Source organism: Bombina bombina, chromosome 1 (assembly GCF_027579735.1).
Source record: "Bombina bombina isolate aBomBom1 chromosome 1, aBomBom1.pri, whole genome shotgun sequence".
Lineage (NCBI taxonomy): Eukaryota > Metazoa > Chordata > Amphibia > Anura > Bombinatoridae > Bombina > Bombina bombina.
Genome location: NC_069499.1, coordinates 1,330,910,413 through 1,330,924,983, shown reverse-complemented (window position 1 = coordinate 1,330,924,983; position 14,571 = coordinate 1,330,910,413). Strand labels below are relative to the sequence as shown.

The 14,571-nt window shown below is 35.1% G+C and overlaps 1 protein-coding gene across 1 annotated transcript in view; it reads right to left on the bottom strand.

Moving 5' to 3' along the window:
* Positions 1-14,571, bottom strand: part of FHOD1 (formin homology 2 domain containing 1) — a 387,262-nt gene that overhangs the window by 35,453 nt on the left and 337,238 nt on the right. Inside the window, exon 21 of the mRNA XM_053719455.1 lies at positions 655-845. Within this exon, the coding sequence (XP_053575430.1) occupies positions 655-845 (191 nt within the window). The remainder of the gene's footprint in view (positions 1-654; positions 846-14,571) is intronic.

Sequence of the window (14,571 nt, the reverse complement as noted above, 5' to 3'; positions counted from 1 at the left end):
TAGAAGGGAGCTAAGTTCCAAAAAAGGATACAGAGAGAAAGAGCCAAATCAGACAACAGAAGTAAATTAGAAAAAAAATTTAATTGAAAAAGACAAATATATAAAGCTTGGTAGGTAGCGCACTCCCACTCGCCAATGAATCAAAGTACCAGGGTGCAGAAAAACTAGTAACCGAGCATCAAATCTCACTTTCTGGACAGCAGATCTGGTTTATTAACCCCTGACAAGTAAACCATAGTGATATTTTTTCCACCCCTGTATATGTATATTATATATATATATATATATATATATATATATATATATATATATACACATACACACACATATATATACATGTATACCTCTATATATATGTATCTCTCTATGTCTGTCTGTTTATCTGTCTGTCAATATGTTTGTCTATGTCTATCTATGTCTGTCTGTCTGTCTGTCTAGCTGTCTATTTATCTGCTCACAGATAATTCACTGCCGTCCCCAACATCGCTGACACCTACCTACATTTATTAACCTCTTGGCGTGGGCCTCTGGTAGGAACCTCCTGCCTCTGGTGGGTGCCTCCTGCCTCAGGCCTCTGATGGGTGCCTCGGACCTCTAAACACACTGAAGCCACAGATGCTTCAGTGTGTATTTTTTTTAGCAGAAATATCTGACCTGTTCAGTATTCTCCTGTGGACTATTTTGAGGATGACGATCTTCTCTGTGCAGCTCTTCAGGAAGTCAGTCATCTTATTCTTCAATCCAGGTTTGGTTTCATGTTTGGCAATCACCTTCAGGCTGTTCCACGATTCCCTGCACCTCTTCTCTAACTGTATCAGATTGTCTGCCAGGTCATCAAAGTCCACCTACAAAGGTACAGAGATCCTGATTAGAGCTAGACACGATATTCATGTATTATAAAACAAGCACTCGCACACGGGAAGATCAGTACTGGTACCGATAACAATGGCTGTATATACCAAAACCTGGTACACCATTACTGGCTCAGAAAATGTGTGAATCTAAAGTTATCATTTTGCCAAAAAAGACAAATAAGGTACATAATATGTCTTTAAGATTTATGGATCAATACTGAACTCTCACGATGTTCCCTACGCAGCTGTCCTTCAGTTTTCAGATTAATATATAAACCACAAGAATGGAAAATATTTTAGTGAATAATGAAATTAGATTTTAAAAAGGAAAATGCTGGAAGCTTATTCAACAAGAGACATACACTATGAATTAAAGGGACATTAAACACCTTGTTATTAAAAGGCACTTTTGTTGTCTTGCAATAGAATAACAAATCAACCAAGTCTAAACATTTTAAAAACAAATGAGCATCTTGTTTGCTACAGTTGTTTTTCAGTAGCCAAACTCCACTCACCACTTTGCTGTATTTAGAGTAGCCAATCAGAGCTTGAGATTGCAGCTGACAAGGCTAGGCATAATCATATTGTTAGTATAAAGTACATTGTTTTGCAGGTCTTATCTGTTAAAACCAATTAGGGACATGTATGTAGCAGGGTTAGCCTTGCAATGTCTGCAGTGTGCATTTTTAACTCTGAGAATTAGAAGGGACACAATATCAGAGCTATATTACATGAAAAGGAGACAAAATAAACAATGGAAGTATATTCTGGAGTAGAAAAAAGACAACATTTTAAAAGTAAAATAGACCAAACAATGTAATCTGCATTTTTTAATCCTAAAGGGCCATTATAGATGAAAATTGGCTTGAGCATGTAATTGTAAGACTATTGACCCTGCTCTGCTGTGTATTTAAACCATGCAAAGGGGTTAAACACACAGTAGAAATATTTGCAGAGCACTGCTGGTCCTGAGTGGAAAATGGTGCTGATTCAATCAGCAGCGCTAGTTGCACATCTGAGTCATGCAACTAATTCTGCTGATTGGATATCTACTGTGTGTTTACCCCCTTTGCGGGCTTAAGCACGCAGTAGCCTAGGGTTGATAGTCATAAAATTACAGCACGTAATATGTTGCCTATAATGGTCCTTTTAATGCTTTATGGAGAATTCTACTTTGAATTTAATGTCCCTTTAACTATAAGACTTTTTCTTAAGATGGAACCAGCAAATTGATTTACTGTGCATACATCAGATGCCAGCTGTATTTATTTTACACAAGCAAAGCACAAAAGAAAAAAAAAAAAAAGAATGGAAAGAAAGTTTTTCGCAAAAAATGTGATTCAAGGGAAGTTTAAAGTCAAAGTTAAACTTTCATGGTTCAGATAGAGCAATTTTAAACAATTTTCCAATTTATTGTGTAATTTGCTTAATTCTCTTGGTATCCAAGAGAAGGAGGCAAATTAGATAAAATAGGTAAATTTGTTTTAAAATGGCATGTTCTATCTGAAGTACAAAAGAAAATATTTGGGTTTCATGTCCCTTTAAATCCTTATCTCCATCTTGAAGAAAATCCAGAATCTGTTGAACAGACAGAATGTGCTGGAAGATTCTCCCCAACACAAACCAGGACGAAGACAGCCACAGAGAACTGCTGGTCTCGGTACACAATCAGCAGTGCTAGCTGCACATCTGAGTTACAAGACTAGTCCTGATGACTGGATCAGTGGCAGTTTCACTTGCGTTATTTCAAACAATACTTTTTTTTGTCTGCAGCTATTTTGCAATGTAATTTTCAGCGGCTGTACTTTATTATAAAACACTTTAAACATTGTTTTACTCTCTAGTTAATCAACACACTGTCATTAAGCTAATGCTCTATTGTAACTGCCTAATTTAAAATTTAAAAATGATCTGCAGAAAATTTTTCAGAAAAAAAATCTCATTGCAGAAAGTGAATAAAAGTTCAGCATCTGGGGCAGCAACAGAATGCAACCAGTGTTTCATGTGTACAACAATAAAAACAGTGTTAAAACTTTTGTAACTTGTTTTTTGCATGAAAATGGCATATAAGCTTATATCTTATAACTATAAATATTTGTAACTGTGAGAAATAAAATGCATACAAGTTTAAAAAAAAAAAAAAAAAAGTTTGGATGTATAAATAAGATGTATTAGGACGTAAATAATGCCTACATTTTTTTTCACATTTAATTTTTATTGAGGTGTACAGACAATAGATACATTACATTTTCTGGCTTGCCATACAACAAAATGTATAGCTATCTCAAAACACAATGTTCTGCACACTAAAAAAAACAAGTAACATAAATGCCACAATATACATTGTTCTGTTTTAAAAAGAAAATAAATAATTGTTACAGAACAAAGTGATATGCCAGAAAATGGCAGTGGGGGGTAGTTATCAACGTGTCTACTTTTCCTGCCTTCGCCGGCCCAATACGCCCGCCTAAGCTCGCCTCACATCGCCGCCGCAGACCTGCAAAAATTCGCCTAAGTTATCAAAAAAGCTGTCAAAAAGCCGCGCACCAAGTACGGGGCGATGAGCAGCGGACTGTGAGAGTTATCACTCATCCGATCTCGCTGCTCTTCGGCTTTTTTACAGCTTTTTTGCTAGCCTGTCACTAAGCACCCACACTAAACTACACTGTTCTACCCCCTATACCGGCGCCCCCGGAGCCTCCCGCAACTAAATAAAGTTACTAACCCCTAAACCGCCGCTCCTAGACCCGGCCGCAACTCTTATAAATGTATTAACCTCTAAACCGCCGCTCCCGGACACCGCACCTACTTTATACCTAGTAACCCCTATCCTGCCCCTCCTATACCGTCGCCCTCTATAATAAAGTTATTAACCCCTATCCTGCTGATCCCGCACCTCGCCGCAACTAAATAGTTTAACCCCTAAACCGCCACTCCCTGAACCCGCCGCGACCTATATTAAATTTATTAACCCCTATCCTGCCCCCCCCTACACCGTCGCCATCTATAATAAATTCATTAACCCCTATCCTGCCCCCCACTACACTGTAATAAAATTATTAACCCCTAAACCTAAGTCTAACACTAACCCTAACACCCCCCTAACTTAAATATTAATTAAATAAATCTAAATAATATTTCTATTATGAACTAAATTAATCCTATTTAAAACTAAATACTTACCTTTAAAATAAACCCTAATATATTAGGGTTTAAAATAAACCCTAATATAAATAATAATTATATTGTAGCTATCTTAGGATTTATTTTTATTTTACAGGTAACTCAATTTATTTTAACTAGGTACAATAGCTATTAAATAGTTATTAACTATTTAATAGCTTACCTAGCTAAAATAAAGAGAAATTAACCTGTAAAATAAAAACTAACCTAAGTTACAATTACACCTAACACTACACTATACTTAAATAAATTATTCCTATTTAAAACTAAATACTTACCTGTAAAATAAACCCTAAGATAGCTACAATGTAATTAATAATTACATTGTAGCAGTGACGTGCAGTGACGTCAGAGGCTGGTGAGGCAGTGGCAGGATACGCCTTCATTATTTAGATATCCTTTGTTGAAGAAATAGCAATGCACATGGGTGAGCCAATCACATGAGGTATCTATGTGCAGCCACCAATCAGCAGCTACTGAGCATATTTAGATATGATTTTCAACAAAGGACATCAAAAGAATGAAGAAAATTAGATATTAGATGTAAATTGGAAAGTTATTTAAATTTGCATATGGGTTTCATATGGGTTTCATGTCCCTTTAAATGGTGTCTTGGAAAACTGGTCAACTTAGTAAACATCTGATTTTAGTCTAAAAGGATTGTAACAGAAACTCTTGCCAGATAACACAAGGCTTGCTCTGATTATGAGATCTAGAAATCCATGCCCATTAAAATATGTTTAAAACATACTTTTTACTTTAATGCTGCAAATTATGCTTATAGATTCTTTCATTACATAAGGGATGAGAGTCAGAGGGGGAGGAAGAGAGACAGAGAGAGAAAGAGACCATGGGGGAGAACAACACATAAGGAGAGAGATGGCTAGATATATAGAGAGAGACACACACACACACAAGGGGGGGAGAGAGGGACCACTGCATTTTAAGTAATAAAACAGCAGAGCTACAGAGAGTTCATAAAATTAGTCTATAATTTAGTGTGAAGTACAGAGGCAAGCTGCTAAGTTAGTGGGTGTAAAGTTTGAGTAAACAAAATACAAAAACGACCCTGCTGTAAAAGAGTAAACGAACACTAAACCACATTCATTAAATTATCATTTTCACTAACAGAATCCCTTTCAGTAAAATCTTACTTTAATAAGATGTGGCTGAAACACTGCTCTCTGTGCCTCTTTTCCTGCTCTGTAAGGATTCAGGAAGTGACAGTGGCACATTCCACTGCACTTAGAGGGGAAGAACAGAACTCTCTTTTTCACTTTAGCAAAGCTAGCAGGTTCACAGGACAGCAACAAAATATATGAAAGTTGTTTTTTTCCGTTTTTGTTTTGTTTTATATGATTTAACATCCAGCCCCAACCCTATGTTCCACTTACTAATGCCTCTCGCTGGATTGGTTCAGCCCAAATAGGACTGCCTCAAATAAGCAGTTAATGGGCCATGCAATGATCTTAACCACTTGCATCCAGTAGGTGGCGCAGCATGTTGTGTAATGGTGGGCAGACCTGCTTGTGCCTCTTCATTGTACAACATATAGCTGTGAGAAAAAAAAAATGCTGGGAAAAAAAATTAAAATTTTTTTTTAAAGCCAATAAAAAAAAATATATTTTTGCCCTTATGAGAGGTGAAGCACTGCCTCACCTGCCTCTAGTGACTGCACATCACTGCATTGTAGCTATCTTAGGATTTATATTTATTTTACAGGTAACTTTGTATTTATTTTAGCTAGTTAGAATAGTTATTAAATAGTTATTAACTATTTAATAACTACCTAGCTAAAAGAAATACAAAATTACCTGTAAAATAAATCCTAACCTAAGTTACAATTAAACCTAACACTACACTATCATTAAATTAATGAAATAAATTAACTACAAATAACTACAATTAAATACAATTACATAAACTAACTAAAGTACAAAAAATAAAAAAAGCTAAGTTACAAAAAATAAAAAATAAAAAGTTACAAACATTTTAAAAATATTACAACAATTTTAAGCTACTTACACCTAATCTAAGCCCCCTAATAAAATAACAAACCCCCCCAAAATAAAAAAATGCCCTACCCTATTCTAAATTAAAAAAGTTCAAAGCTCTTTTACCTTACCAGCCCTTAAAAGGACCTTTTGTGGGGCATGCCCCAAAGAATTCAGCTCTTTTGCCTGTAAAAGAAAAATACAACCCCCCCAACATTAAAACCCACCACCCACATACCCCTAATCTAACCCAAACCCCCCTTAAAATAACCTAACACTAATCCCCTGAAGATCATCCTACCTTGAGTCGTCTTCACTCAGCCGAGCAGCGATGGAACCGAAGAGGAGACCCGGAGCGGAAGAAGTTATCCTCCAAGCGGCGCTGAAGAAATCTTCCATCCGATGAAGTGATCCTCCAAGCGGCGCTGAAGAAGTCTTCCATCCGGGCGATGTCATCTTCCAAGCGGGGTCTTCAATCTTCATCCCGCCAACGCAGAACATCCTTCTTTACCGACGGACTACCGACGAATGAAGGCTCCTTTAAGGGACGTCATCCAAGATGACGTCCCTTCAATTCCGATTGGCTGATAGGATTCTATCAGCCAATCGGAATTAAGGTAGGAAGAAAAGTTCAATCCAATTGGCTGATCCAATCAGATTGAGCTCGCATTCTATTGGCTGTTCCGATGCCATCTTGGATGACGTCCCTTAAAGGAGCCTTCATTCGTCGGTAGTCCGTCGGTAAAGAAGGATGATCCGCGTCGGCGGGATGAAGATTGAAGACCCCGCTTGGAAGATGACATCACCCGGATAGAAGACTTCTTCAGCGCCTCTTGGAAGATGACATCGCCCGGATGGAAGACTTCTTCAGCGCCGCTTGGAGGATCACTTCATCGGATGGAAGATTTCTTCAGCGCCGCTTGGAGGATAACTTCTTCCGCTCCGGGTCTCCTCTTCGGTTCCATCGCTGCTCGGCTGAGTGAAGACGACTCAAGGTAGGATGATCTTCAGGGGATTAGTGTTAGGTTATTTTAAGGGGGGTTTGGGTTAGATTAGGGGTATGTGGGTGGTGGGTTTTAATGTTGGGGGGGTTGTATTTTTCTTTTACAGGCAAAAGAGCTGAATTCTTTGGGGCATGCCCCACAAAAGGTCCTTTTAAGGGCTGGTAAGGTAAAAGAGCTTTGAACTTTTTTAATTTAGAATAGGTTAGGGCATTTTTTTATTTTGGGGGGGTTTGTTATTTTATTAGGGGGCTTAGATTAGGTGTAAGTAGCTTAAAATTGTTGTAATATTTTTAAAATGTTTGTAACTTTTTTTTTTTTGTAACTTAGCTTTTTTTATTTTTTGTACTTTAGTTAGTTTATGTAATTGTATTTAATTGTAGTTATTTGTAGTTAATTTATTTAATTAATTTAATGATAGTGTAGTGTTAGGTTTAATTGTAACTTAGGTTAGGATTTATTTTACAGGTAATTTTGTATTTCTTTTAGCTAGGTAGTTATTAAATAGTTAATAACTATTTAATAACTATTCTAACTAGCTAAAATAAATACAAAGTTACCTGTAAAATAAATATAAATCCTAAAATAGCTACAATGTAATTATTAATTACATTGTAGCTATCTTAGGGTTTATTTTACAGGTAAGTATTTAGTTTTAAATAGGAATAATTTATTAAAGTGTAGTGTAGTGTTAGGTGTAATTGTAACTTAGGTTAGTTTTTATTTTACAGGTAAATTTCTCTTTATTTTAGCTAGGTAAGCTATTAAATAGTTAATAACTATTTAATAGCTATTGTACCTAGTTAAAATAAATTGAAATTCGCCTGTAAAATAAAAATAAATCCTAAGATAGCTACAATATAATAGAATAATAATATCTAATTCAGCTTTGTGTGTGTATATATATATATATATATATAAATATATATATATATATATAATTATATAATATGTATATATATATATAATTATATAATATGTATATATATATATATATATATATATATATATATATATATATATATATATATATATATAAAAAGAAAGGGACAGGGTGGCGCAGACCACTCAAACTAAAAATATATAATATATATAATAAGTAAATATATAAAAATATAAAAATATATATAAAATTTATACAGTTTATAGTAAAATATTATGGCAATGCATAGTTAAAAATAAAATAAAATAAAATAAATAATATAATGCAGTATTAAGTTACAAATGTCCATAAGCTATATCAAAAAATCCTAAACAATCAGAGGTAATCAGGAGTGCATCAAATGTAGAGGATAGAGTCTTCAGATTTTAATCCCCTATTAGATGTGCACTTACTTGAATGAACCTCAATCACATGAGGTAAGAATGTAGCACTTTCAAAACAGAATAAGGCACTCCCTGTAGAAAAGATAGAATCATCCACTGGATCTCCCAGAATGCAGACTTCTGTATCTTGGAATATGGATAGTAGAATCCTCCAAAAGTCCTCGTGCTCTCTTTAGTAAGTAGTAACTTCCAATTCCAGAGTTGGTGTCATATGAAGAGAACCAGAAAAGCAAACATAGTGTAAAACTGCTTTAATGGAACATAAATGACATACAATAAGGTACACTCACATAAAAAACCTCAACTAATGAGGTATGAAGAGAGCACATAGAAATGATAAAGCTGCAGCCCAGGAATTCAATAGGTGTCCACAGTGGGAATCTTGGTTCAAAGGCAGATGCAGGCTCCACATTTACAGAAGTATCAAAATAGTTCATATAATTTATACAATTTATACAACAGGTAATGTACCTTCCTTAGAAAATCTTACGCGTTTCGAAGGGTTAAATAAATTAAGTTCCCTTCTTCATCAGAGATACAGGCTATTACAGGACTCACCTATAAATAGTACCCCCAAAAAAAAGTGGCTACATTCTTCTCAAGATCCACCGCGGGAGGTTTGACACGCACGCCGGCATTTCCTGGGTCCGTGACACGCAAAGCGTACTTCCGGACATGCGCTTATGCCAGGACCTCTAGCTCAGGGTAAACTGTTGTCATGGATACAGACAACATAGTTCCCTTAAAAACCGAGACAGCGGTTATGCCTGTGTATGCGAGTCAAAACCAAGCGGGGCAGACCATGTTTAAAATATCCTAGAATCTATAAAAACATTAATATCTTTAAGCACATATTAAAAGGATTATATATATACAAAGATTATTTTATACCTGAACACTTTTCAACAGAATTAGATAATATAAAATACATAAAATATATAAAAAAAAACTCCATAAATTATTATATTTATAAAAAGCGAAATTTCATAACATATCATGTATAATAAAAGGGAATTGGTATCAATTAAAAGACATCATATGGAAATAACGGACTTATCAGATTTTGAGTGTAAATAAAAATATATAAATAGAAATATATAAAATATAATATATAATATATAAGTATATGTCCATTAACAGATCCATATTAGTTAATTAGGTTTTATAATATTTAATATTTCTAAAAAATACTATAAACGATATTATTAATACTTTAAAATATAATATAAATCAATTAAGTAAACCTCAGCCTCAAAAGGGGATGGAGGAGGGAGGGGGATTTCAAAATATAAGATACATAATACTAAAAGATGCATATATATATATATATCACAATATTAACAGTTAAAGAGCGATAAAAAGCGGATCTATAGGAAAGCAGCAATATCTATATCCACATTTAGTCCAGCTGGGACCCTAGTGTTGAATGCATGGATCCAATATGTTTCTCTTTGTCTAAGAAGAGTTTCCCTATTACCACCCCTAATTCCAGTATTGACCTGTTCTAAAATCGTGCCCCTGAGGCACTCAGGGTTTTCATTGTGTATCTGTCTATAATGTTCAGACAGGTTATGGGATTTCAGACCTTCTTTGATGTTGGTCACATGCTCATAGAGCCGTTTCTTATATGGTCTGGTAGTTCTCCCTATGTACTGGAGATTACAACTACATTGTAATAGATATACTACATATGTGGTTTTACAGTTGACAAGGTTTTTAATCCTACATTCCTTACCATTTGAAGTGGAGGTAATACTCTTCGTAGGTTTTTTTCCATGGTACATTCTCTCACAAGATACACAATTCAATCTATTGCATCTATAAAATCCTATAGATTCCTTACTTAGCCAATTCTCCTTTCTTTTTGTATCCTTCAATAGACTTGGGGCTATAATGGTTTTTAGGTTTCTATTCCTTCTAAAGATACAGGTAGGTTTAATCCCTATCTTATCCCTCAATAAATCATCCTTCTGAAGGATGTACCAATGCTTTTTCAGGATCTGTTTAATACCTCCTGATCCTTCATTGTAGGTAGAGATAAAACAAGAGGAAGATCCACGAGTCGACCCAATGAAAATGGGGAGGACTTGGATGATCAGGTATTTCATGAAGTAGATAACAGAAGGGAGAATGATCCGAAAGAAGGAGGTTCCGACTGGGATTGGACCGACATCTATTCCCCTGATTATAGGGAGGATGGCACTATGTGGGGGGAGGGTCCAATTATTGGACACCCCAAGACCACGATAAATTCTAATAAAAGGAACTATATTAATTATAATAATAGGAATAAGCATGATAAAGTGGGGATAGTTCAAAATCACCCAAAAAACATCCAGGCTAACAATAGGAAGAGAGTTCCCTCAAATAGGGTACCCAATAAACAAATGAGCCATATTAAACATGGAGGCATGGATTTAAGAATACAGGGTCACATTAATACGCAAAAATTAAAAAGACAACAAAATTTTGAACAAAATAGAAATAACAAAACAAATAAACAGACTTTTTTGGAACAACGCTTCAGGGACCAACATTTGAGTCCACAGCAACAACCTCGGAACAGACCACCTACTCCGCAATGGAGAAGGCAAAGTCAAAAAAGAGGTCTAGAAAGAAATTTAGAGGATGTAGAGCAGGGAAATTGGTACGAAGCCGGGAATCCAAAAAGGAACAGAACAAATATAGAATGGGATTATTAAAAAGTGTAAAAATATTTAATCTAACTGATAAAACCTTTCCTGAGAACACTTTAAATTTATTTAGGAAGGGTTTATCCTTTGCCCCCACTAGAGGACCCAATCCATTCTCTCTATATATTGATCTACAGAAATTTGTGAGGAAACTCACATTAGATAGGCATTTTGCCAAAAATCAGAAAGATCAATTAAATAAAGCAGAAAACAATCTGAATATTATTCTTGAAAAGGAGGATTTAGATACCTTGTGCATCTTGGAAGAACTGGAGACCAGTGGGGGTCAGAATATGGGGGAACCTGAATTGGAGGAAAATAATAAAATAATGTACAAACAATTTTCGACATTAAAGTTACCCTCCAATTTCTATCCACTAAACTCTAAGGGTCATTATATTTCGGTCTTCGAAACCCTTGTCGGTCAGGAATTCGATGAATACTGCAAGAACTATAAAATTAGACATGATAACCTTAATAAAAAGGAAAAGGAGGAAATTAAAACTCTTTCTGAAAATGCTGGGATTGTGATAAGAGAAGCCGACAAGGGCGGTGGAGTGGTGATTCAAAACAGGGAGATATATGTAAGAGAAGCTAAAAGACTTCTTGATGATCATACTACCTATAGGAAACTCCAAAAAAATCCCACTAGTACTTTTGTACAACAATACTCTCATTTGCTTGACAATGCCAAATATGAGGGGATCTTAAACAACGATGAATTCATATTTCTGGACAGAAGGACAGAAAGGAGCCTAAAACGGCAATATTTTATCATTTACCTAAGGTCCACAAAGACATACAGAATCCTCCGGGTCGACCAATTATTGCTGGTATTGACTCTTTAACTTCTCCACTATCTGAATATGTGGACCATTATTTACAACCCATAGTATCAAAAGTGAAATCCTATATCAAAGACACCCCTGATACTATATCTAAGATAACCAAGATTAAATGGGAAGCAGATTACATTTGGGCTACAATTGATGTAACAGCCCTATACACAAATATCCCACATAAATTGGGGATTGAAGCAGTAGGATACTGGCTAGATACTTCCACAAATCTGGCATTAAATAAACAGACATTTCTGAAAGAAGCAATCAAATTTATTTTGGAAAAAAACTATTTCCTATTTGAAAATGATTATTACGTACAGGTTGGCGGAACTGCTATGGGCACTAAATTTGCCCCCAGTTACGCCAACCTGTACATGGGTTTTTGGGAGGAAAAATATGTATGGCACAATAACCCATTCTATGATAATGTTGTAATTTGGTTAAGATTCATTGACGATATAGTTTTGATATGGAAGGGAGGGGAAGATTCCCTGACCAAATTCTTTGAATATCTCAATGTCAATGACATGAATCTGAAGTTTACTGAAAAACATAGTAAGGAGGAAATAGAATTTTTGGACCTTATCTTATTTCATCAAGAGAGTACCATAAAAACTAGACTGTTTACAAAAGAAACAGATAGTAATGGGTACATTCATGCTTCCAGTGGCCATCATGTATCCTGGATAAAGAATATCCCGGTGGGACAAATGGAAAGAATAAGAAGGAACTGCACAGACTATGATGACTATACAATAGAAGCAGATAAACTGACTAAAAAGTTCCTGGAAAAAGGATACAAAAAGAAATGGATTGAAAAGGCATATAATAAGGTAGAAGAGAAATTCAGGCCTAAAGACATATCTGGCCTTTCAATACCAGATAGGGAAAAAGAATCTGGTGAAAATAAAACTTGTTTTATCTCTACCTACAATGAAGGATCAGGAGGTATTAAACAGATCCTGAAAAAGCATTGGTACATCCTTCAGAAGGATGATTTATTGAGGGATAAGATAGGGATTAAACCTACCTGTATCTTTAGAAGGAATAGAAACCTAAAAACCATTATAGCCCCAAGTCTATTGAAGGATACAAAAAGAAAGGAGAATTGGCTAAGTAAGGAATCTATAGGATTTTATAGATGCAATAGATTGAATTGTGTATCTTGTGAGAGAATGTACCATGGAAAAAAACCTACGAAGAGTATTACCTCCACTTCAAATGGTAAGGAATGTAGGATTAAAAACCTTGTCAACTGTAAAACCACATATGTAGTATATCTATTACAATGTAGTTGTAATCTCCAGTACATAGGGAGAACTACCAGACCATATAAGAAACGGCTCTATGAGCATGTGACCAACATCAAAGAAGGTCTGAAATCCCATAACCTGTCTGAACATTATAGACAGATACACAATGAAAACCCTGAGTGCCTCAGGGGCACGATTTTAGAACAGGTCAATACTGGAATTAGGGGTGGTAATAGGGAAACTCTTCTTAGACAAAGAGAAACATATTGGATCCATGCATTCAACACTAGGGTCCCAGCTGGACTAAATGTGGATATAGATATTGCTGCTTTCCTATAGATCCGCTTTTTATCGCTCTTTAACTGTTAATATTGTGATATATATATATATATATGCATCTTTTAGTATTATGTATCTTATATTTTGAAATCCCCCTCCCTCCTCCATCCCCTTTTGAGGCTGAGGTTTACTTAATTGATTTATATTATATTTTAAAGTATTAATAATATCGTTTATAGTATTTTTTAGAAATATTAAATATTATAAAACCTAATTAACTAATATGGATCTGTTAATGGACATATACTTATATATTATATATTATATTTTATATATTTCTATTTATATATTTTTATTTACACTCAAAATCTGATAAGTCCGTTATTTCCATATGATGTCTTTTAATTGATACCAATTCCCTTTTATTATACATGATATGTTATGAAATTTCGCTTTTTATAAATATAATAATTTATGGAGTTTTTTTTTATATATTTTATGTATTTTATATTATCTAATTCTGTTGAAAAGTGTTCAGGTATAAAATAATCTTTGTATATATATAATCCTTTTAATATGTGCTTAAAGATATTAATGTTTTTATAGATTCTAGGATATTTTAAACATGGTCTGCCCCGCTTGGTTTTGACTCGCACACACAGGCATAACCGCTGTCTCGGTTTTTAAGGGAACTATGTTGTCTGTATCCATGACAACAGTTTACCCTGAGCTAGAGGTCCTGGCATAAGCGCATGTCCGGAAGTACGCTTTGCGTGTCACGGACCCAGGAAATGCCGGCGTGCGTGTCAAACCTCCCGCGGTGGATCTTGAGAAGAATGTAGCCACTTTTTTTTGGGGGTACTATTTATAGGTGAGTCCTGTAATAGCCTGTATCTCTGATGAAGAAGGGAACTTAATTTATTTAACCCTTCGAAACGCGTAAGATTTTCTAAGGAAGGTACATTACCTGTTGTATAAATTGTATAAATTATATGAACTATTTTGATACTTCTGTAAATGTGGAGCCTGCATCTGCCTTTGAACCAAGATTCCCACTGTGGACACCTATTGAATTCCTGGGCTGCAGCTTTATCATTTCTATGTGCTCTCTTCATACCTCATTAGTTGAGGTTTTTTATGTGAGTG